Consider the following 23,789-nt stretch of genomic DNA (forward strand, 5'->3'; position numbering starts at 1 on the left):
TATGAGAATCTCCTTGAACAGACTTCCCTCCTTTCTCCAAGAGTCCAATAACTCATAATTTATTTTGTTTACTGTCTGTGGTTTCTGTTCCTGTCTCATCAATTTATGCTGCTGAATTCCAGGATATGCTAAACAACAGATAAATATTTCAAAGGAAAGTTCACCCTGCGGTGCCAATATTTGAAGCAATAATTGATTAGGTCTCCTCTCGAAGTGCAACAACTCTTACAGCTGTTTTTATTTTTGTGTTAATATAAAATACCATAAAACAGATTGTATATAAATCATAATTGCATCAAGTTTTTCCTGTTGGATAGTGAAGCAGATATTTTTCACTATACAGTCAGTCTGGACTTCTTACAGGCAACAACTCTCAGGTCTTGTATTATCGAAGGCAGAGGCCGTTACCGGCAATGTATAGATTCTCTGATTGTTAATGATCATTTGTCAGTCATAAAGCCATACAAATAGACTTCATTAGATTAACCAGTTAATATTTACAACCTGATTTATAATTGTAATCTCATGAGCTTTAAGTGGATTGTGTCTGGTCTTTATTTGTCTTCCTTTTGAAGGTAACTGTTGTTCCTATAAATAAGCTGCAGTGACTCACTAGTTGATTGACAAGATTGTTGCTCGTAAGCCAGTGTTTCTCAGGAACTACATCGGAAACGCACAATTGTCTTTCCCACTGAAGCTTCACTTACCAGTTCTACAGGCAATGCATCTAGATTTCTATAGTATATGTTGATTTCCCTGAGACTGTGTCATGTTACACTGTTTGCTAGACCCTAAGATGCTAGGGAACATTGTTCTGTGAACTTCCGAGTGGTAAAACAGAGTTTTGTGTTTGCAGGGTGCCAGAGAAGAAAGTTTGCATTTACTGCGGACCTTTTACAAGGTAATAACACAAACTACCAATCTCAACAGCACACCTTTGAACCGGGGGAATATACATATCCTACATGATGTTTTATTATATGCCTATCTAATTTTATACCTGCACATGTGTTTACAATGCATTCCATTAAAGACTGGTATCATTTTATATTCTTTGGATTCCAAAAGGATTATTTCCATTCTTTCATTTTTGATTTGTGTTGCACAATATCACTTCAGGTCACTGAAACAAGAAGCATTTAATATTTGGCCACCAGTATTTCAGAGAAATTGACTTTGGAAGAAAAGGGAACAACAGAAATTCTTGTGTTGCATCCAGATTAATCCGAGAACAGCCTCATAACAGAAACTAGGTGAAAACCTCCCAGTTTCCATCTGATTAGTCGGTTAGTTGTAATTGAAAGTAACCCCCGCCTGAGAAGAAGCTTTGTTAAAGTTAAAATGTTGGCATTTTGTTTGTTCTTTACACTTAAATGTAAAATTTTATCTTTACTTTCATTTTTGATTTGAGTCATTGTGGATATTGTTTTGCGATCAGTCAGATGAGTTGCTTTTCTTTTTAAATTAAAAGTTTGTTTTTTGGTTTGTTTCTCTTAAAAAAAAACATACTAATTGCTGTAAGCCTGTGTTTTTAATCATCAGGTCTTTGCACCAATTTGTGTTGAATGTTACTAAAGCCAGATGACCTTATCTGATGTAATCTGGGATACTTTTGGAGAACAATGGCTTTCATTGTTGCGCGCTATCAATGTTGCTCATCTTTGTGCAATATTCCAGTCATAAATGCTTCAATTATGACACTATCGCTGTCTCCAGATCTGCGGATTGCTTTTACTTTGACTGACTTTTTGTCTGTTGACAATTAAGTTACTGATTTACAGAGTATATATCATATCTTATCGATTTTCGGTGCCAGAAATCTATAAAATCTTGCAAGAATAAGATGTAAATAATTTACTTTTGGCCTTTATATAGTTTTTCTAAGCCGATTTTAAAAAATGCCAATGTTTCTTGTTTGTGCATACATTACATTTGATAAAAATGTTGTTTAAAAAAAGCTGTCAGTTCAAGATACATAGTCAAAAGTACAAAAACACTTAATATTTAGTCAATGTATTTAGATCTCAAGCTACATCAATATGGTTGGATGCTTAGCGATTTAGAATATTGATGGCTTAATAGATTTTATAAACGTCTTATGACTTGTGTTTTAATATAGTTTCTGAAGCAGCTTTCAAGTTTTTTGGGGGTTTTTTTGTCACAGGGTGAAGAAATCTTTCTGGACATGTTTGAAGATGAATACAGAAGCATGACGGTAGGTGAACCTTAGTAATAATACATTTGAAATGAAAGTGTAGTTTTGAGGTGTTTGTTTCCTGTCACTCATCGTGGTGTATTTGTTGCAGAGTAAACCTCTGAATGTGGAATACCTAATGATGGATGCCTCCATACTGCTGCCGCCCACCGGCACCCCTCTGACGGGTATCGACTTTGTAAAGAGACTACCTTGTGGAGACGTAGAGAAGACCCGCAAGGTTTGTCAAAACAGATGCACCCGCATACAGGAGCTCAGGGCACTGATTGTAACATTCCCAGCAAAGCAAATCTTAGATTTTCTCTCAGACAGCTTCTTGTTTTCAGTTTGTTGATAATGTCAGTGTGTTGATGTCCTTTCGCATTCTGGAATTTTCTTTTTCAAACCCTGGCTGTGATTGCTCCTTAAATACATTCATCATAGGCTTTTTTTCTGGCACCTCTTTGTTTCTCTTTCAGGCTATTCGAGTGTTCTTCATGTTGCGGTCATTGTCACTACAGCTTCAGGGAGAACCAGAAACTCAGCTCCCCTTGACCCGACCCGAAGACCTAATCAAGACAGATGATGTCTTAGACCTCAGTAAGAGTCTCACACTCAGGCTTAGTTATAGGAATGATGTCATTAATAATTTGAAAGAAAGTGAAATCTGATCTGAGTCACTCAAACAAAAATAAATTGGTTTTCCTGTTGAGAGGGGACCTTTTAGAGTTTCCTGCACTCCACAGTTAAAACGCTTCGATCTCACAAACTTCTCGCTCATTTTCTCTGCTGAGGAAAGCGGCCATTCTAAAACAGAGTGCAGAGTTTACAGATGCACCATGCAAAGATTAACAACCACAGCGATGCAGAGCTGAGCTCACACATCCCCTTAGCAATGCAGCTTCCTACACACTGATAACCTGAGCAGTTTTCTTTCACTGTTCACAGGTATGTTTTGGAAACTCGTACGTGGTTAGCTCTCCAGCTGCACAGTAATGTGAACCAGTCCTAATACTCTATAATATATTCGGTTCATTGACTTTGCAACCAAACACATAGCATTCTTATATTTCTGCATTTTTGTTAATGTTGAACATAATTGAACAATAACCTTAGACTATTAAATATTATAGTTAAAATGTATATAAATCTGGTGGTTTTCTTGTGATCATTTACTATAGAAGGTCTAATTACCCTCAGTGTAATAAAGCGAAACATGACGGACATTTGTAGAGTCGATGCTAAACTTTCAGCTTCTTTTTTATGTTTTTATTGGTGCATTAAAATGTCTGCTCTGAGGACACTGCTACATACAGTGAAGGAGAACTTATCTCTGTCATCACTTTCCTAACCTCAGTCTCAACATGACCATATTGCCAAAAGTATTCATATCACCTTAGACATTTTATGTTTAAACAAACTTTATTGTATGTGTTTTTGTGGGCGAAAGGATTTTATTAAATGGACCAACACAAAAGTAAAAATTTTGAAGTTGAACATTTACTTCTTCTTTCCAAAACATCAAAACACTTTGCTGCATGTTTGTATTCAATCTTTTATGTCAACACTTTGCAGCTCTTCAATAGTTACCATGGCCCTCTTGCCTGCCTTTCTTTTTAGTCCCTTCTACCTAAGAAATGTCCAAAGGTTTGCAGATCTGCCATGCTGTATATATTGAACACTGTTTCTAAAATGGCTCAACGTCGAAAACTTTGTTGGCTGTGAATGCTCTTACCAGGCGTTGCTTTGCACAAGTTTTAAACAGATGAGAAACCAAACTAAACCACAGAGGAAGTTCTGTCCCTTGACTGCACATGTCCATAGATTTGATCAAAATTATAACAAGCATACAGATTTCTGCTTTGAGGATCCGTTTTGAAGATGCGTGGCTTCTATAGATCTCATGGGTTTTCTTTGGTATTGGTGACTGTGCAGTCTGTGTCGTATGTAGGTAGCGGTGGCATTTAAATGTTATGTTATCTGTGGTGAGTCAACTCGAAAAACATGTCTGGTTGCAAATCGTGGTGTCAGCCTGTTGTCTGACAGTTGTAACAAACCAGTGACACAGCAGTGTTGTCTGTCGCCACCATCTGCTTTATCTGTGTCCATTGGCAGTTAGACTATCTTGTAGGTTTTACATTTCTATGACTGGACTTGATTAATATCTTAGGACTTTCCTTATTTCCTTTTCGGAAAAGGACATAAGATAAAAGGAAAGACTTTTGACAGAGTTAGATAAAACATAGACCAAATATCTCACTTCTGTTTTACTTTCATCTCTAACTCAGTGGCTGAAACTCTTGTGTTCTGATCTTTCCAAATGCCAGTCGAAAGAGGCTGTGGCAGATCTGGGTTTTGACAAACCTATTAGGTGTCATGTGGTCTGACTTCCTGGAATTGATGTCACTGAAAAGATGATCTTCAGCCAAGTAATAATGACTCCGAGTTGCAAACAGTTGATTAAAAAAAAAATTGCTTTTCTTGTTTGACTGTATTTGTAAGTTGGGTGATTATCTAAGAACACGTTCTTAGTAATTGCAGGCGGAGGGGGAGGGTTTTTTCCTGGTGAGTGGGAAGAATAACCTCTTCAGTCTTCCACCCACAAATGTGTTGGTTTTTTTTTTTTTTTTTGACCCTTAGGTTGCCACCACCTACATTCCACCTCCTCTTCTAATAACTTTTGAATCATGGAGCATTTCTTTGTCTTGACAAGTTTGGGGAGTTTTGGAGGTGAAAGGTGCTGTTTCATTTTGGATATTGCCAAATTTCAAAATGTTCAGGTCAGTGTACTGTTTCATAAGAGAAACAAATGTGCTGAGACGACTTTAATGCAACACTCTCAAACATGAACACTCTGCTTGAAAGATAAGTGGAGATTATTTCAGATTAATATAAAGTTTGAAGACTTTAACCCTTTTATAAAGAATCACTTATTTTAGAGGGTATGTTACTGCATCAAAATAATACCTGAAATGTTGCTTTGATTCTCTCATGCATGTTTGAGAAATCCTTGAATCTCCCATGGCACTCAGTTCCTGCCTAAGCGTTTGCTTTCACAAAGCACCGCCTAGTTACCTAAAGCTCCTCGGAGCTGCAGCCTCCTGCTACTTCCCCACAGAGATCCTACAGACTAGGAGCAGCAGCAATTAGAAAACACCTCTTGTAGCTGTGCAGCTGCTGAGTTTATGAGACAGACTATATTCTGTCATCATCTCTAAGGATGACTGGAAACAGCATAATGAAGGAGCATTGTTGTGACGCTGTGCTGAAGGCAGTGTCAGAAATAGTAGGAATTTGTTAAAGAGACAGAAGCCAATTTCAAGGAGTCAAATTACAAAGTTACATTTCTTTTAAGCTATTTTCCATTTATAGAGCTTTTTTACAACAACGATAATAAAGTAACAGTTACTTATGGCATTATGTGCCTGCAAATCACATAATACAATATATCTTACTGTAGTCTTGTTGGTCACTCTGTCATGATTAACACACCCAAGCTGATCCCACAAGTTTTTAGTAGCGTTGAGAATACGACTGCCGACAGGCCGTTCCATCCTCTCCACTACCAGATTTTGGAAGTAGTCTGAGAAGCCTTGCTTTGTGGGGGTGAGAAATTCATTCATTCCTAAAAGTTGAGATGTGAGATCTCCACTAGTTGAAGAATCTCTTTTCAATGCATCTAAAGTGCCTCCAATTATGAGGTCTTGGTTTTTCCTTTGAGGAAGATGCTGCACCACTCCACTCTCTTTGGCAGTAAAGATTTTCTAACCATTAGTGTCTTTAAGCGTTATCGGTTCATTTAGTTGTTTTAACAAGTCCCCTCATTTTGTGTGGTCACCCAACAAAGTTGTTGAAATGCATTCACAACAAAGTTGTGATCACATGACAGCTCGAGTTGCTTTGATTGCTTTCTGGTTACTTTTATAGATACTACTAAGTTTGTGTGAACTTTTGTTGTAAAAGCGCCTGATGTCATATTGACCTTTTGTTTGTCAGAAAAAGATTTTGTATATTTCTAAACCACTTCCTCCTTTTTGGAAAGTGAAGATATCAAATCATCTATCAATGTATGGAATTGTTTGTTTTACTTTATAGTGGACAAGTTGGTCATGGTGTTGCTTCCTGGCCAACGTTTTGTGGCAATAAAAAAGGCTCATGGAAATAGATACCATCAATTTGCCTGAAACGATGGTGCTAGATTGTAATCGGAGCAAGCAGACCACTTTCTGTCAAAGCTAAAATAAGACATTGGGGGTGGTGTGGTTTTTCCCATTTTGTTCGGGGACTGAATTTATCGAACTTCCCCTAACTTCTTTGACCATTTAAATACCTTGTTACGATTGGAAACCAAGGACTACCTCTCCTGATGAATGTACTTTTCACTGGTTTCTGCTTCACTAGGTGTCACTCAGTTCCTGGCAACCCCCTTTGATCTTTAATCACACCACACGTTTTACAAGCTCACGCATGTCTGTACTCCACAACTCCCTGGTCTAAGTGGAAACAATAAAACAGCAATAAAAGTTTCTTCCTTCCCGTGTTTGTACACTAGCAAGAGAAACTCTGATCTCCAACAACTTTTTCTGGCCTTGTGTATGTTAAAACAATTGAATACCTTGGTGGGAGGAAGAGAGGATCAAAATGAGAAGGAAGAGAGAATGTAACCATGGAGTTGTACATCTGGTTTAGTCGGTTTACATTTGGAGAAAGTCGAGTGTGGGCAATATATCAACCAAAACCAGTGGTGTCAGATAAGATCATTTGCAGCTTTACTTTGCTGGTTTTGTGGTGCACTGCAGTAATTAATGCTCATATGTGAACTTATCCGTTCTTGTTGTGCCTCCGCATGTGGGAGGAAAGCATCTTCTCTGTCCTTTTAAGTGCATCAAGCCGTCTGGCTGCATTGGCCCACTATGCTTCTGTCTGGGGTTTGCGTACACAAATTAGCACAGCATCATAAAGTCACAATACAAAGAGAACTAAAATATTCCTCCACTCCTCTTTAAGTAACTTCATTATTCTGCCCAAAGTTGTTCCAAAGAACAGGATCGTGATCCGGTTGAAGAATTAAACAGAAGTAGGTTTATTGTCCCTTAGTTTAGATTTTCCACAGCCCTTTTCAAATGTCTTGGGTTTATTTTTAATGTAAACGCATAGGAGCCCCCCAAGTTTGTAAAATATTTTTATTGTTATGTTAAAGTTTTGCTTGTAAAAATGTGATCAGATCTCTAGAACAAGTTAACTTAGGTCACAGATGTGCTGTATTCTGAATTTGTACCCAGTAGCTAATTTGGGACATCCCAGATTAGCTTTTTCTACTCTGAACATAATACGACAGTGTTGAGAACACTTTATAAATTGTCTTAACCAATTCTAAATAAAACAGAAAAAATGGCAACAATAAAAACAATGTTGGTTATCTTTATCTTTCAATCATTTAACAGGTGATTTTAAGAGTCATTTGGACTGTACATTGCTGTCTGTTTCAGATAACAGTGACTTGATAGCATGTATGGTGGTCAGCAAAGATGGCAGCCAAGCCCAGAGGTTCCTGGCTGTAGACGTGTACCAGATGAGTCTCGTTGAACCAGAAACCAAACGTCTTGGTTGGGGAGTAGTCAAGTTTGCCGGCCTTTTGCAGGTAAGAGAAAAGTAGTTGTTGTTATACTTTACATTTGTTTTGCCTCTGTATACAAAAGTCATTGAAGTTCATTAAATATTTTAATTAGCCCCAGTTCGCAGGAAAATTACAATCGTGGACAATCCCATAAACATTAGTCATTTATTGTTTCACCTCACAAATGAGTCAACTAATTGGAATAATGAGGCATGCCTTTTGGAGTTGGTGGTTTAAGAATGGAGTTTATTACACATCTGTTCATATTGAAAACTAAAACTAGCCTTTAGGATTTTTAAAGCTTAACATTTGCAATGTAAAATATTTGTCAACTCAGACATCACACCGAAGTCAAACAAAAAAATTTAATCTATAAAAGTTCTTCAAATTACCCAGTTTGCAGTTTAAAATTGAACCTTCCTCACTGTCTATCTTCTTCCTCCTCCTTTTTAAAGGACATGCAGGTGTCTGGTGTTGAGGACGACAGCCGAGCTCTGAACATCGTCATTCATAAACCGAGCTCCAACCCTCACGCCAAGCCCCTGCCAATTCTGCAGGCCAACTTCATCTTCGCCGATCACATCCGCTGCATCATCGCCAAGCAGAGGCTCGCCAAGGGTCGCATTCAGGCTCGACGCATGAAGATGCAAAGGATTGCAGGTGAGGAAAGAAGCCAGATGAAGCTCAGAAGAGAGTCATTATCCATAGTGAAACAAGTCCTCTGCCAACATGGGCTGGAAGACCACTCACAGGACAAGTAGCCAGTAATCCTGGAGCAGCTAAAAGAGCCAGAGAACACCATCCAGATCGTGAGGAGTGGGGGTGGCAGCATTAGGTTGTACAGGCGTTTTGCTGCAGAAGGGTTGGTGCACTTTGCAAAAGAGAGCATGATGAGGGAAGAAGATATTGAAGCAAAACCCAGACTTTAACAACAAAAATATGAAAAAGAGAACCTTGGTTTAAAGAAAAAAAAAAAAACAACAATGGGCAGATTATGTGAAGTCAAAATAAACAACTATATTATTGAAAATCTTGATGTGTGAAAGGGGAGAAGTCGACGATCTTTTTTAGGAAACCAAAAAAAGCTATGCTGTATTAAAATGCACTCGATGCATAATGATCAGACTGCTTTGCTATTTGTGTCTCTTTTCTAGTTGTTTTGGATGCTTTTACTAATGACAAACCAAATAAAAGAAAAATAAACCAAAGTACATTAAATAAAAGAATCTCAAACTTTTAAATATCCACAACAGAAGGATAAAAGATTATATATTCAAAACGTGGTATTTATCTGGTTATACAGTTTCACATAGCATAAAAAGCTAATCATTAGGTGTTTTCTCATTAAATTCATCTAATATAAAGCAACTTTCTGTTAAACTATAAAAGTCTTTTTTCTGGACTTCCAACATTCATGATTATCAAATATGGTAAAAGCAAAGTTTTGCTCTTTTCTTTAAAGCAACTAAAAATACATATTTTTAATCTCTGTAGTTCAAATATTGCACTTTAGAGCGTTTTTCTCTCCTCTCTGTCATAATTTGCTTTTATTGGCTCCAGTGTTCCTGCCTGCTACAGTACAAATCATATCTATTTGTATTATGAACACAAATCACTTTACCCAGAAGTGATTTGTACTTCCCCTTACTATGGTCAAATTCTTCAGAAATCCACTCAAACCTAACAAAACAAATAGAAAATCTGGCTTAGTTCAGCAAATTGAAGAGGATGTGACTCCTACAAGAACAGCCGCATCTTGAGTCTGCTTTGGATTTTGTTTTTCCAGCATAGTTTCATAGAAACAGCTGTGCATTTCTTGCAATCTAATGAAAACTAAAAACGCTTCCTTTTTTCCGACGTAGGAATTGGCTCCTTTGCCGTGCCGTATGTTTATACTGTTCTGTCTTTATTCCTCTCCCCGTGCATTCAGCTCTGTTGGACCTGCCGGTGCAGCCCAGTGCTACGGAGGTGATGGGTTTCAGTCAGACCGCCAGCGCCTCTCCCAGCGGCCTGCCGTTCCGATTCTACGAGCAGTCCAGACGAGCGCCCAATGACCCCTCTGCCAACAGATCAGTGTTTGCTTCTGTCGACAAAGTCCCAGGTGACCCACAGATGTTTCCGTCCTCGAGTGCTGACGATGAGAAGGGTTGTTTTAAAAATGTTTAGTTCTGATTTGCTCTGAACTCCAAATAAGTGGAAATCAGTTTGTGATTTCATCTGCAGCATCAAAGTGGAATGATAATGTTCCACCCTGCAGGCATGAATTAGAGGTTTTATGCAGAAACACTGTTCTGGAAAGTCCCGTCTGGGCTTCATTTGATGCTATACAAGTAAATAGTATTTGAACCCCTTGAACATTTGTACATTTTATCAGATTATAACCATAAACATCAGCCTGAGATAAAGCACAGAGTACAACATAACTGAAGTGGAAAAGAAATGAAACAAAATAGCTTTTTTTTCTTTTAAGTTTTATGCAAATAAAAATCTGAAAAGCGAGTGATGTATATTATTAGTTAGTTCTATGTTTGCAAAGTGGAGATTGTAGAAAACATAATACCTCCAACAGGTGGCTAGTAAAATAAAGGTTATAAATCACAAAAAATCTAAAAGTTTGTTTGAGAAGTAATGGAAGGGCAGATTTGATTTCAGAGCAGTTTTTCTTATAAAAACATATTTTCAGGGAAAAATTTTGAAACCCTTTTCTGAAACGGAGAACCTTTTCAGTCATGCCAATTAAAAAAAAAAAAAAGGTATTAAACTGTATCGATAATGACTTTGCATGTGTCACCTCATTTTCTTGAAGCCTGTCACTCAGATTATTTTGTTGCATGCCTGTTTTCTTCTTCTCATCTCTGACAACTATACTTTGTGACATTTAGCATACTGAGGAATGCAATTTGTGTCCAGTATGATCATCCCCATGTCCAACTTTCTAAATATTACATTAACATGAAAACTGCTAGTCTATATTACTTGAAATATGAAACAATCCTCTGCAATATGATGATTGCACACACCGATATTGTGATATTACATTAAGTCAAATTAAGGAGAGTCTTTAAAGTTAGATGGAGGTTTTAATTCACAGAAAGTTTAACTACAACAGTATTTTTTTCTTTGTCTGAGCTTAATGAAGGAGCAAGTATTTTACTGCAGATGTATCCCCAGTATTTTAACTTCCCTTCCACCCACATGTATGACATGTTGGTGAGTTCTTTGGCTCAGCATGTTGTAAGAGATAATTTTAGACAGATTGGATAACATCCTTTATGAGGAAAAAAACTCCTCACCAATTGTGTAAGAGAAAATCAACTGAGTTTCAAATAATACCTTCTTCACCATTGACGGCGTCAAGGAGCCTAACGCTACAGGATTTGTCTAGTGCCGGGGTGGCTTAGAAGTTCAAAGGCTGATCAGATTTGAAACACAAATGATAATCAGAATATTGCCAAAATCTGTTTCAAATTTCAGGGTTTTTTAATGCTTTCACAAGGTTTTATTCTTAATGCAGTAAGGTGCTCTTGGATCATCAGAGAGCTCTGAAATCTCTCAGTACATTGCTGGTTTGTTAGATCTCAACTAGTATCTCACTACTCCTGACTTCCTCCTTCTGAAGTTGGATCTGGAGGTTTTTGGTAATGCTACTGTTGTCTCTTGATGATTTTGTGTTGTGAAGCGGCATGGGATTTTTTTTGCTTTGTTTTGTCTTTCATCTGCAGGCTTTCCACAATAAAAAAAACAAAATTAATAGAACTGTTATGGGCTACAAGTATGAACATAAAGTTGTGAAAATGAGACAAGGCACCCTTGAAAGTCTGAACAGACATGTTTACACAATGTAAACGTGTCTATAACGTGTCAAACCCACCGCAGGTTTTGCAGTGGCCCACTGTGTGCCGCAGCACAGTCCCTCACCGCTCTCCTCCCCATCGCCTCCCTCCAGTGGCAGTGGAAGCACTGGGAGATGTGACTCTGTTACTGCAAGCACTACGTCTGTTCAGAGCCCGTCAGGTAACACACACGCACACACACACACGCACACACACCCCTACACACGCACACAAGCGGATCTCTCATTTCTCTCATTTCATAAACATGCAGACAAGCTGTGAAATACACAGACTGGATGTATAAAGTGACTCAATAATTTTAGGAAAATCAATTTTACCGTCAACATTGTGCAGATATGATTGAAGAGACTCGCTTGGAAAGAGTATTTCTACTTCACTACACGTAGTGTGTTTCTATGCACCCACCAAAACCACAATAGTTCTTGGTGGTGTAACATTGTGAAAACATTTCTGTTCCCGGGTCATATATATGCCTATATGTGGTGTATATGAGGATGTACACACATACACACCCTGTGGTGGTGCTGCTTGTTCTCTGTAAGCTGCTTGGTTTACAATGCAAACAAATAGTAGGGCTGGTAGAGGGAGAGGATATAGATAAACCAACTGCATGTGCCTTTCAAACAATGTTTATTTACAACCTGAGAAGACAACATAAGAGATTTTTAAGCTGTTAAATTACTCGAAGTAGGAACTTTAAGGCAGTATTTTCAGAAGTCTATGTCTCATCTACTAACATCACCCAGCCATGAGTCCCCGTGTCATCAGACCTCAAGCCCTGGACTCGCACACCTTTTATTGTCTGTTGGATCACCTGATGGGTATTTATCAGGCCTCTGCACATTGAGCTTGGTTCACACAAGGACTTTTCTGTGTAATAATGAGTTGCTGGTTCCGTCTGGACATACAGAGTTAGTGGGGGGAGGTGTGTGTTCTTAGAAACTGGATGGAATCAAAGAGATTCTTTACATTTTGAAATCTGTGTCTGATCAGGAGGTTTACTTTTATTAGGTCCTTACATTGAGGCCAGAAGTTGTTTTGTTTTAAGTTTTAGACTTTTCCTCAGACAGTTGCATATTAAATTTAAGGACAAGTTTAATGTGTTGGGAGTGAATGTTGTATATTGCACCAGAAACATTCTTCCTGTAGATAATTACTAGTTTCTTCATTTGCAACAGACGTGAGGAAAAGAAAAAGTCTCAGTTCAGCTGTCTATCTTTTGTCATTCTCCAGACGATTGTGCGTATTTGGAGCACACTCCGTCCTCTTCTTCAGGCGGTGAAGGTGAAGGAGGAGGCGGAGAAGCCCCATCTACTCCTTCAAACCCGGTCGCGGCTCCAGCCCTGGCGCCGAGCCTCACCCCGGCCTCCCAGCCCACCATCTCCCTGCTGACGGACAGCAACACCGACACCTTGAGCGTGGAGTCGCTCACACTGCTGCCCCCTGCAGACTCCCCGCACCTGCATCCGTACGCTGTGGCCCACTGCCTACAGAGACCTGAAGCCTCCATAATGGAGGAGGAGGAGGAGAGAGAGGCTTGTACGGAAAGAGAAGAGGAGCTGCAGGAAGAGGATGGGTCGCTGATGGACGAGACGGAGACGGATGCTACGGTTAAAGACGAAACTACTGAAACAACTGACTTGATCACGCCTACTGACGAAGGTCCCGACGGAGCAGACCAGCAAGGTGAGGATGCATCTCTAGAGGACGAAAGAGAGAGCACAACAGCAACAGAGTCTGTGGAGACGACACACGCCCAAGCAGCAGAGTCGCCTGAACTGGATTAAACAGCCTGACATTTCTATGTTCACGCACACACACACACACACACACACACTGAACACTGTACAGCATGGTGGGTGGACTGTCCAATCCTCACTGCAGTGTGTTTTCATGACAGCATCTACGGGGATGTTTGGATGTGATTGTAAATAGTCCCAGGATGCATCGGGAGGAACCTCCTAATTTGTGTTTGCACATGAAGAAAGACACTTTTTCCCCTCTCAGAGAACAAAGACAGACACTGGTCAGAGCCCAGAAAGGCTCAAGCACATTGTTTTCTGAGCACTCGAGTGCGTCTGCTCAAGATTTATCAAGCGCGTGTCGAGACGCGCAACCAGCAAGCGTTTTCTATTTATTCTGATTGTTCATCATTCATACACCACATGCTGATAATCAGAACAGGTTTCCCTCTTTTTCTGACATATTTCAGTTCACATAACAGGGCAGCAATGTTCACTACTGTGTACACACACACACACACTCTCTTGCCTTTTCACAGCAGCATGTAAGAGCTGTTTCTACCACCCTAAACCACACTTGATTTTTTTATTTTTTTTTCTGTGTGGAAAATAGCATGAAGGAAGATGATCAGGAGCAGCCACCAGTTCTCAAATTAATATATGTTGACCTGGTTTTCAACTTCCACTCCATTCTTTTGTTAGTGGTCTACTTTTAGAGGTGAATCGCAGAGTATGCCAGACGTACATAGTTGAATAAAAACAGCATCTTAGATCACCCTGTTATTTATTAATTTACTGTATCAGTTTCATTAATGCTAAGTCTGTGTTAAGAAGATAGGATTGTATGTTTTTATCTTTTAAATATCTGGGTCGAAATGGACGAATGCTCTAACATCCCTAAGGCTTTTTCTAAGTGTGATTGCTTAGAGACATTTTGCTCGTCTTGTCGGAGTGATTGGTTAACCCCGTGTTCTTTTTCTTCCTCAGAACCCATACGCTGAGGTCAAACTGCTTCTTAGCTTCCTACTTTAATCAGATGACTGAAGCTGCACTACTGCAATAACCTTAAAACTAACCAATATAAGGAGAGATGAATGTAGCGTTTCACTTTTCTCTCGATTAATGTTCGTTTTCAACTTCTGTTTACATTTCTTTAGAACAAAGCACACTTGGATTGTTTAAATCTCCAATTAATCCCTTTTACCTTCTGTTGATTCCCACGCTTTCTATTCTTCAGCTCAGTTGGTTTTTTTTAATGTTTTTTTTTAGCATTTTTTGTGCCATCAGAACACAATGTAGGTCTTAATGCTTTACTAATCTTATTTTTTGACTAAATCCAGAGCAATACTGTCTTTTATGGGTCTGTCTCTTAATCTTTTCATTCTACTTAGCAGAATGGTGATGATGATGGTGATGATGATGGTGGTCACCCGCACGCTGAAGAGCCCCTGCGCAGTGTGTGGACTTGAAGGGGGGGTTGGGGTTTTAGGAGCATGTCATCATGTGCCTAAAACCAAAACCACAACATGCCGTTAGGACCCTCCATTGCTGTCTGATTGTAGTGTGTGAGTGTGTTTGATATGTTTGTACGCCCTGTAAATGCTCTGTGCTTTAAAACTTGTAAGTACTGTAAGTTAATGAATTAAAACAGAGGAATAAAGAACCGCAATAAATTATTCTACTTAACAACAGTCGTGATTCTTTGCCGCCGCGGTCCGTGTAGGTAGACTCTAAACCTCAGTGTCTGTAAAAAATAAAAATAAAATATCATACAGCTTAACATTTTCATCTCACAATGGACAACCTTGATTTGTTTGTGGTCCTTCGGTTCAGGTCTTTTAAACTACCACCTGCTTCCATCTCATTTCTCTGCTGTTTCACAACTCGATGTAGACCCTGCATTTTGCTTTCTGTGCGAGATGGAGAGCCTGTGTGAAGCGAAGATCATGACGTGGCCTCTGTCTCTCTGTGGCCCTCAGTCATCTTGTGGTCTGTACGTGTTACTTTTTATCGTGGTTCCTCTCTTCAGGGAAGTCTGGTGGTGTGTGCGTAAACGTGAACAGGTTCCTGGTACTGGAGCGATGCCGTGTGTGTCTTCTCTGTACTGAACCACAGTCGCAGCATGAATTGAAGCTGTTGTCTTATTGAACTGTGGAGATCAGACAGATTTGACTTTGTTTCCTCCTTGCACTGTTGTGCTTTTGAAGTCTTCATGTACGTCACCGTCTTCACATGTGGCAACTGGGGGCATGAGCTGTTGACCGAAGACTTTTGTTTTGTTCATGAGGTTTTTATACCTCGCGAAAACCTCCTTGTTTGCGAGACATTTAAATTTTGAGAATATGGCACTTCTCTTCACACATAAGCCAGTGTAAAATAAATTAATAGCAATATTTGCAGAAATCTAAAGCTTTATCTGGCTGCACTGCTTTTGCACAACGCCTGGGGATTTATTTATATATTTTACTTTGGCAAACTGGAAATATTTTTGAATAGGGAGAATGGGGATAGCGTTTCCCTTTCAGCCAGCCAGCCAGCTAGCTAGCAGTGTGCAGCAACAGGTTGGGGAGGGACAGCACTGCTACTCTTTGCTCCATAGAGACATTTCTAACAGATTTAAAAACCTATAGAAAATCTAAGGTTCTCTGCACCTTTTGCCTGGAAATGCCTCTCATCTCTCTGGCATCTCAATTTAAGGACTTTGAACCATAAAAGCATGATAAATAAAATGTTCAGTGTTGAAAACATTCATTTTCATAATCAGTCATGCATCCTGTTTCCAGCCTCTGTTAGTCACTATCCTAAGCTGAGATGCCAAGGATTGTTCTGTACCATTGTTTTCAAGTGGACTTCCATAACGTCAAACCGAGCCCATAAAAAGCTGGTCTTGTCGCGTTCTGTTGTCGTGAAAATTTAGAAAATTCTTAGAGGAAAAACATGTTTCGCTATTTGTAGAGTCGTCTTGGCTTTTTAAGAAAGCAGAACTTGTTTTTCCTCCATGTAACATATTCATGTTAGGAATCAAACGGTGAGTCACTAGAATTTATTGGTCGAAATAAGATTGCAGTTTAACATATATACTGTGTTTTGACAAGAGTTGAGCGATTTTTGAGAACCAAACCCACCCCGACTTTCCTTCCAACTCTGTGATCACACTGGAAATTTTAGGAGACTGCACTAAAAGGAAGTGACTAAGGAGTCTTCAGGGAATTTCTAAGACATTTCTCAATACAAAGAAGACAGCTCTGTGGCCTCTTAGAGCAGGGCTGATAACCTCTGGACTGCGACTAATGAATAACCACTAAAGAACAAGTCAAGAAGTTCGGTTCAACCTTAAGTCCTTTCAAAATGTCGTAAGATTGTAAGCAATCCAAACTCGACTCATCTCCCCCGATTGGAAGGTCAAAGTATGTGTTGCTGTTCCTCCTCTTAATGCCTGCTTTCTCTTCATGTTTTTAGAAACTGTTTTTTTTTTTTTGAATGGCTACTGCGAGTTATGGAACAGAAAATGTAATTCCTTAGAAATCAGCTGACGACACCGAGTCGTGGAACACCTCACTTCACCTTTCACTTCTCAAAATAGTCTGGAATGTCCTGAAAACAGATGAGCTGAGTTAAACCGATACGCATAATTCGGTCGTCGCCAGACCGGCAAGATGAACTCGCACCTCATTTTTTTTTTTTTTTCAGTTATAAGGAAAGAGGAGAGAATCGACACTGATTAAATTTAATTTAGGATGTGACACCAGCTCCTGACTCGTTGTCTTCCCTAATCTGAGGAAATTATATCCTCCAACCAACCAGTTTGGATTTACTTGAAAGAAACCGCCTATTATAATCGGAATGACTCACCTGAGTGTGTTTGGCTACGTCAGTCTAGAACCAAAAGTGTTTGTAAAAAATCCCCAGAAGGTCACAGAACCTCTTGGTTTAGATTTGGTTTCAGCGTTGGAGGCCTGGTTTGGTATGACTGAGAGTCTGACAGCTAGGCAAGATCAACTCTAAAGATTAGAAATTTGAAGTTAACTTCACCAAATATGACGCATACCCTCACAATGTCATGGGAGTGAAAGAAATGAATATTTGATGACGAGTCTTACAAGCCCCCCAAGCGTCTGTGTGACGTTGACCAAACCGATAATGAAAGGGCGCTTTGACCTTTCCAAAACTGTCTCATGGAGACGAGACACACCCACTGTCAACGACTGGGTTTTTTTTTTTTTTTTTCTATATTTACCTTTAAATCACACACAGAAACACTGAACTCCAAAGATAAATGCATTTCCTTTGAAACCCTGAATGCCAAAAGTGAAATTGTCAAGCGTGTGAGGTGATGTCATTTCTTTCTCGTGTGCCTGGTATTTACCTGGAGGTGTTGGAAATGACTTTACATGAAAAGTTCTGCTGCTGTCAACATTCCGCTTAAATTCTCTAGAAATGTATTTACTTATTTTCTATTATTACTTTAAATTTGCATCTGGTCTCAATCTGGGTGTAACTACTTGTTAGCAGTTACATATTAACACAGTAGTTGAGGTCATGACTCCTGTTGGGAACGACAGTCCCAAAATCAAAAGTGCAGCTGTGAACCTTGGTTTCGATGCCCAAATCCTTATCTATCACCTACAAAGGGCCTTGAGAAAGGAAACGTCTCTTTAGGACAATGAAGAATGACAGGACAAGGTTCAAGTGACATTTTTGCTGTGTGCGGCAACTTTTCTGCCCCATAATCCTCTGCTGCTGATAACAAACGAGTTGATGGGAGGGAGACACCTAGACGTGGTACTCCTGCAGTAACCTGCTGTTGGCAATAGGTTGAAATCGAGTCTATTGGTGGATCAACAGAAGCGTGGTGGTCTTGATAACTGGACATAGCATACTGGAAAAAGAGTGTTTGTGCTGACCACCAGAAACTTCCCAAAAAACTGGACTCTAGTGAGATGCATTGGAAAGTAAAAAAACTGTGTTATTATTTCTTTTAACAATTTTATTTCATTCTTTTACTCCTTTAACCACATCAGCTTTTGTTCAGTCTGTATGCAGAGTCTCTGCAGAACTAGTCAGACAGGTTCCCTGCTGATCTCTCTCTCCAGGAGACTGATGAGTGGACCAATGCTGCACAACGCATACCATAGCAAGGCGCCAGTGTTTGTTAACAGATAAGAACAGTTAGTTTAGATAATAGTGAGATGGAATAAACCCTAAGGTGCAACAAATTTCTCTACTCAATGTCACAAGCTCAGAGTCTGACAATGTCCTTGGAATGCAAAATAGTTCCTTTAGCAAACCCGAGTCTCGAAACTCACTTATTTTGAACAAGAAGATGTTTATCGTCCAAGCGATTAGCTGGCCCTTTAGTGACATTGCAAAGAGTGAGCGTGGATGAAACCTGTCCAACTGGAGCTGACTCTGGGTCAGGGAGTGACCACATAGTGTGAAGAATATATTGTGAGGCCTGCAGCTCCAAGTCAGAACTCGTTGCAGGTACAGCTGCTGTGCTGGGGTTGCTGTGTGTTCTCCGTCTGCAAACGAGAAGTAAAAGATTTTGCTCTTTGCCGTTTGCCAGAGTTTCAGCCTGATCTGTTCCACACAGAGTTTTTTTTTTTTTTTTGGTTTTTTTTGTCCACATCATCACCAAATGACCAAAGAAGAGTGAGACTCATGTCCAATATTGTTGGTATTAGTTTTTTTTTTTAGTTTGTTTGTTTTTTTGTTTCAAAAAGGACATTTGTCAAAAGTTTGTTCATTACCGGTAAGTTTGCAGCTTACCGGAACAGAAAACGTTTGCCTCCAATTCGTCATAAAACTGACAACGTTGAACAATGGCTGTTGTACTGCCTCTGTTCAAACAAGGAGCCTGCTTCCTGAAAGTCTACAGGAAGCTTTCAGTTTGAGCTCATGAGCACAGTGACGCTGAGTAGGAGTGAGTAAAGCTTCTGGTAAGTCTTCGACCTTACAGGGTCACCAGTCACACCCACTGAGTAACATTTATCTTGAATGAAACGCTGTTGAGTCGCGGCGACGCGAAAGCGTTGAGTAATCCCTCGTTCAAGCGCATCCACAGGTGCTTTGAACGGACATGTCTGTCATTCAAGACGGTTTAAAACCTCACGTTTTACACTAGTTTGTTTGCACAAAATCGTTTCACTCTGATTTGACTTTATGGCTTTGTAAATCCCACTCTGGTGGGTTTTATTGAAAATTCTGATGTAAAACTTGAATTCTGCCTCTAAAAGTGATCTCGATCTACATGACAGTCTAACCAAGAAGCCTCAGAAATATCCCACTTCCTCTTAACAGAAATGTGAATCTGTCCACACATTTATAGATTTACTATCACAGCCGTCGATATGTGTCATCTCGTCCCCTGGTTCTGGTAAGTGTGTTTATGTACGTGTAACACTCCATTTACTACCAAAGTAACCCCACCCACCTGTCACTTTGCCCTACAGAGATGAGTCAGTGCGGTGGCGATACTGTACACTACATTCCACACTTTCTGTCTGTCCTGTGACACTTGCCACCTGACCCTGACGAGAACTTTCATTAAAAACCCAGCAGAGGCTCGATGAAAGAGGAAGGAAAAGCAAAAGAGGTTCATTTAAATATAGTTTATTTAAGGCATTATAGAAAACAGTGCACAAGTTTAGAAAATACTAACTAAATTTTATGAAAAAAAAAAAGCGAATCAAAACAATCTGCTTGGCAGAGACATGGAAATAAGAGGCGATGAGCCTCTTCGTACAGTACAAAGAACGATCATGTCTTCAGCTCTGAGTGACGAGATTTGATTTACGTCAGATTTCACCAAGACAGTAAAGTGGTGTTCAAGCCTTCGGCGCGGGCGAACAGCCGAGGGCGATGTAAACGTTTGGACATTAGAGTATTTCAATCTGCTACAAATCTGCAAGTGGCGCTTCAACCGCACCCTCCACCACGACTCTAAATATTTCAAAGTCCGTTCCCTTAAAGTCCTTCGGCAACACTTCTGAGCTCTTTCAGTTTCGGCCCCAGTTATCCTCACTGGCACTTTTATTCCAGTAAAAGCTCCTTCGCATGTGTTGCCTTCATTTAATGCAGCACTTTTCAACTTTCTGTACTTCCTCGTCACCAAAGGAGGCTCGGTCCATGTGCAACTGGGTGTCAAGTCTCTAGAGGTAGATGCTGAAATGTCGTGAAAGATTAATGTCCATCTGCAGCCTCCCTGCGCTCGCCTTCGGTTATTGTGGTCCTTTGCGGGCATTTCACAGTTTTTCATCCAAAGAGGGTTCGCCGATGTCATTTGTAGCCATATCGTCTCTCCCCTGGATCTGTGACGCAAAGGCTTCGTGAGCCCGATTGCAGTACCGTTACTTGGTAAAAGCTGCCATCTTGCAATCAAGAACAATTCAGCCAAGAAGTCGCATGGTAGATGGTTTACAGTTTGTAAGGGAAGTCCAAGAGGAAATCTTGGACCACATGTGTGACCGGCAGCTCCTGGACCTTTCCTCCGCACAACTCCATGATGCGTCTCCTGCACAGCTCCTGCAGCGTGGGCTCCCATTTCCTGTACGGGACCTTCAAGCTCCTCTTGGGTGTGTTCATGTAATACTCCAAGAGGGCAAAGAGCGTCGGGAAGGAGCGCTGGTTGCCGGCCAGAGAAAACTTCTGCTGCTTGTAGTCGATGCGCACACTGACGGGTCCTTTCTTGTCGTGATAGGACAGGGTGAAAAAGACGTCCTTCTGCCGGCTGTCGCGGATAAGGTAGCTGCCCAGCGGGGCGTTGCGGAGCATGCAGTGGGCCTCCTCCACTCCCAACGGGCCCCAGTAGAAGCCGCTGCGCTCAAGCTTGGCGGCTGTGTCAGTGATGACGTCGCAGTCCTCCTTGGAGGTGAACGTCGGGAAATGAGTTAGGTACACAGAGCGGGCGGACGCGAACTTCAGGCTGGGATTTGGACCGGCCTGACGCTGAAGCTGCTTCGATTGCGTAGGGGTTGCTGCTGCTGCTGCTGCTGATGATGATGAAGATGGTGCTGGTGAAGTGCTCTGTAAGGCGGTCCGCTCATGGCCTTCCACTGTGCTGTCGGCTACCATCCTACAGCGGAGAGAGGCCCTGAAACCTCTCCCATCTCTAACCACCACACTGACATCCTGAAGGAAAGAAGAAAGAAGACGCACGTTAGTTATTCAGCACTTCCAAAAGCCTCAAGTAACATCTCAAACCCAAAGGCTAAAACCACATAGTAACCCTCAAAACATTTAGCTTCCAAGTGTTTTTTTTTTCTTCTTCTTCTTCTTGACATAGCAAAAACTTTTTTGGCATAAAAATGCATCTGTGTGACTATTTCTGCATTTAGTTTCATTTCTAAAGAGGAGCCCAAAGCCTAAGTCTCGATGCTTTGCATCTGCAAATTCTGGAAATCACTGTCCAAACACATCAAAGGCTGTGCGCGCATTATGTCAGTCATGCAATCTTTCCACAGAGCGGTGCTGTTCTTCATATGACTGGAATTTGTGGTTTGGCTGGTAAACCCACATCCAATTTACTGTATTCCGTCTCTATCCACACAATGGCATCTGACCTCATCTGTGAATTAAATGCTCGAATCTTTTCTTGATGTTCTTGTTGTTGTTTGAGGATTTAGAAAACAACCACAGCAAAAGACAGCGTGACATTTGGAGTAAAAGGGGAATAGGAGCAGGTTCAGTCATGATCTTGTGATTCATCTGTCCCTCTCTGAGTTCATGGTCCCAGTTAAAGGAAAGTAGTGCACACACACACAAAAAAAACCATTCCAGGAAAACACAATGGTTAATGGTTGGGATGTGGATCTATGTTGGCTTCAGGATCCTGAAATTGCCACTCAACTCCTGGACACTCCAAGGAGTTTGTGTCCATTTACAACAAGACTGCAGACAGAATGCAGAACCTGCGCAGAAACTACAGGGAGGGAAAGAAAATCCCTAAAAAAAACAGCCATCTTTTTAAAAATCCAGGTTATCGTGGTTTTAAAGAAACAGTCCATCATAAATCCCCTCATTTAAAAATAAATACAAATCAAATAAAAGTAAAAAGTCTCACCGTTGGTTTGTTTTTGTTTGTTTGTTTGATTGTTTGTTGTTGTTTTAACAGCAGCTGCCTGTTACGGATCCGTCAGTCAGTCAGTAATCCCACAGAGCCGACGGTCAAACTGGGAGACAATCCTGCCGGGGACGCTGCTTGTTGCACGGGACGCTTTCCGACTCTGACTCGGCGTCTCTCTCTCTGTCTCTCTCTCTCTCTCTCTCTCTGTGTCTCTCTGTCTCTGTCTCTCTGTGTCTCTCTGTCTCTGTGTGATCCCCGGCCGCCAGCTCGTCTGACTGCCTTTATACTCTGCGAAGCCCCTCCTCACACGTCGCCTTTTAGCGGTAGCTCTGTCGTTTCTCAGAAACGAAAGCGAAACCCTGCGCTCCGCTTCGCATCCCCGAGTCTCTTTCAGTTCTTTTTAACTCGCTCCCGTTTGGAGAGTCTCGATTTGAACCGCGAAGCCACATGGACGTTTACAGAAACACAGGTGACAGGTTCGAGTAATCCGAGCGATTTTCCCGCATTTGTTGCCCCGGGATGCAAGGCATCCCAAATAACACGGTTTATTTATTTTTTTTATTTATATTTTATCTTATTTTATTTTATTTTATTTTTGATTATGCATAACAATTTGACAGCCCGGTCATTGAAGGTGCAATAGTTAATTCATTTTAGAGATCTATTCAAAAAGAAAAACAATGATTCACAGTGGTGCACTGTCTGTGTGGTTTATATACATAATTACAGGGCCGATTTTAGGAGGACGTGGGCCCCAGGGCTGAAGCGCTCCCCCCCTCCACCCACTCCCCTACACACACACACACACACACACCTCTGCTCACAAAAGCTTTTCTTACACCAACAAATTACAATGGATTGGTGGTTGGACACCCATCAATCTTTGCAACATTTGTTCTTTTTTTGTTTGTTTGTTTTTATTAGTTTTTTAAAATTCCACATGAATATGCTAATGTGCTAATATTTCAAGGAATGTATGTATTCATAGTCAGCCAACATTTGCAACATTTCTGAATTCAATTTATTTGAAAATGTGAACGCTATTATAATGCATGTTTGCAGGAAAACTCTTCAAACATGTTGCTGCTGATAGCACACATGGCTGATGAGGACTAGAAACATGGACCTCAGTTATATAACTTTATTGAGATCATTTTCTCACTTGAGCATCCATATAATGCTTTTTGTTTAACTAAACAGGAGTGAAAAGCAAGTTTTATAAAAAAAAAAAAAAATTAAAAAAAACCTACAGATAAATCAGTTGACTTGGGGCATGAAAATGAAGTCATGCATGTGGCCACTTCTGTTTTTTAGAAAC

General features: G+C 40.4%; 2 protein-coding genes across 5 annotated transcripts in view; one reads left to right on the forward strand and one right to left on the reverse strand.

Moving 5' to 3' along the window:
* Positions 1-15,083, forward strand: part of clec16a (C-type lectin domain containing 16A) — a 34,031-nt gene extending 18,948 nt beyond the window's left edge. For 3 of the 4 annotated variants that reach the window (XM_055035378.1, XM_055035381.1, XM_055035379.1), the window contains exons 16-24: positions 857-901; positions 2,165-2,215; positions 2,307-2,435; positions 2,674-2,794; positions 7,684-7,835; positions 8,267-8,471; positions 9,742-9,912; positions 11,688-11,825; positions 12,899-15,083. In XM_055035378.1, coding sequence (XP_054891353.1) covers positions 857-901; positions 2,165-2,215; positions 2,307-2,435; positions 2,674-2,794; positions 7,684-7,835; positions 8,267-8,471; positions 9,742-9,912; positions 11,688-11,825; positions 12,899-13,452 — 1,566 coding nt within the window. In that variant the 3' untranslated portion in view covers positions 13,453-15,083. The remainder of the gene's footprint in view (positions 1-856; positions 902-2,164; positions 2,216-2,306; positions 2,436-2,673; positions 2,795-7,683; positions 7,836-8,266; positions 8,472-9,741; positions 9,913-11,687; positions 11,826-12,898) is intronic. The other variant, XM_055035382.1, reaches the window with a different exon arrangement.
* Positions 15,084-20,713: 5,630 nt separating this feature from the next.
* socs1a (suppressor of cytokine signaling 1a) lies at positions 20,714-22,723 on the reverse strand. The gene is made up of 2 exons (XM_055034977.1): positions 22,469-22,723; positions 20,714-21,537 (listed from the first exon to the last, which is right to left on the reverse strand). Exon 2 carries the CDS (start codon positions 21,478-21,480, stop codon positions 20,824-20,826), a length of 657 nt encoding a protein of 218 aa, XP_054890952.1. The 5' UTR covers positions 21,481-21,537; positions 22,469-22,723; the 3' UTR covers positions 20,714-20,823.
* Between the last annotated feature and the right edge of the window lie 1,066 nt (positions 22,724-23,789).

Source organism: Poeciliopsis prolifica, unplaced genomic scaffold (assembly GCF_027474105.1).
Source record: "Poeciliopsis prolifica strain line A6 unplaced genomic scaffold, Auburn_PproV2 SCAFFOLD010, whole genome shotgun sequence".
NCBI classification, from domain to species: domain Eukaryota; kingdom Metazoa; phylum Chordata; class Actinopteri; order Cyprinodontiformes; family Poeciliidae; genus Poeciliopsis; species Poeciliopsis prolifica.

What these genes read in the sequence shown, in the direction of transcription:
- socs1a (XM_055034977.1), bottom strand. Translation starts at nt 21,480, where the DNA reads ATGGTAGCCGACAGCACAGTGGAAGGCCATGAGCGGACCGCCTTACAG.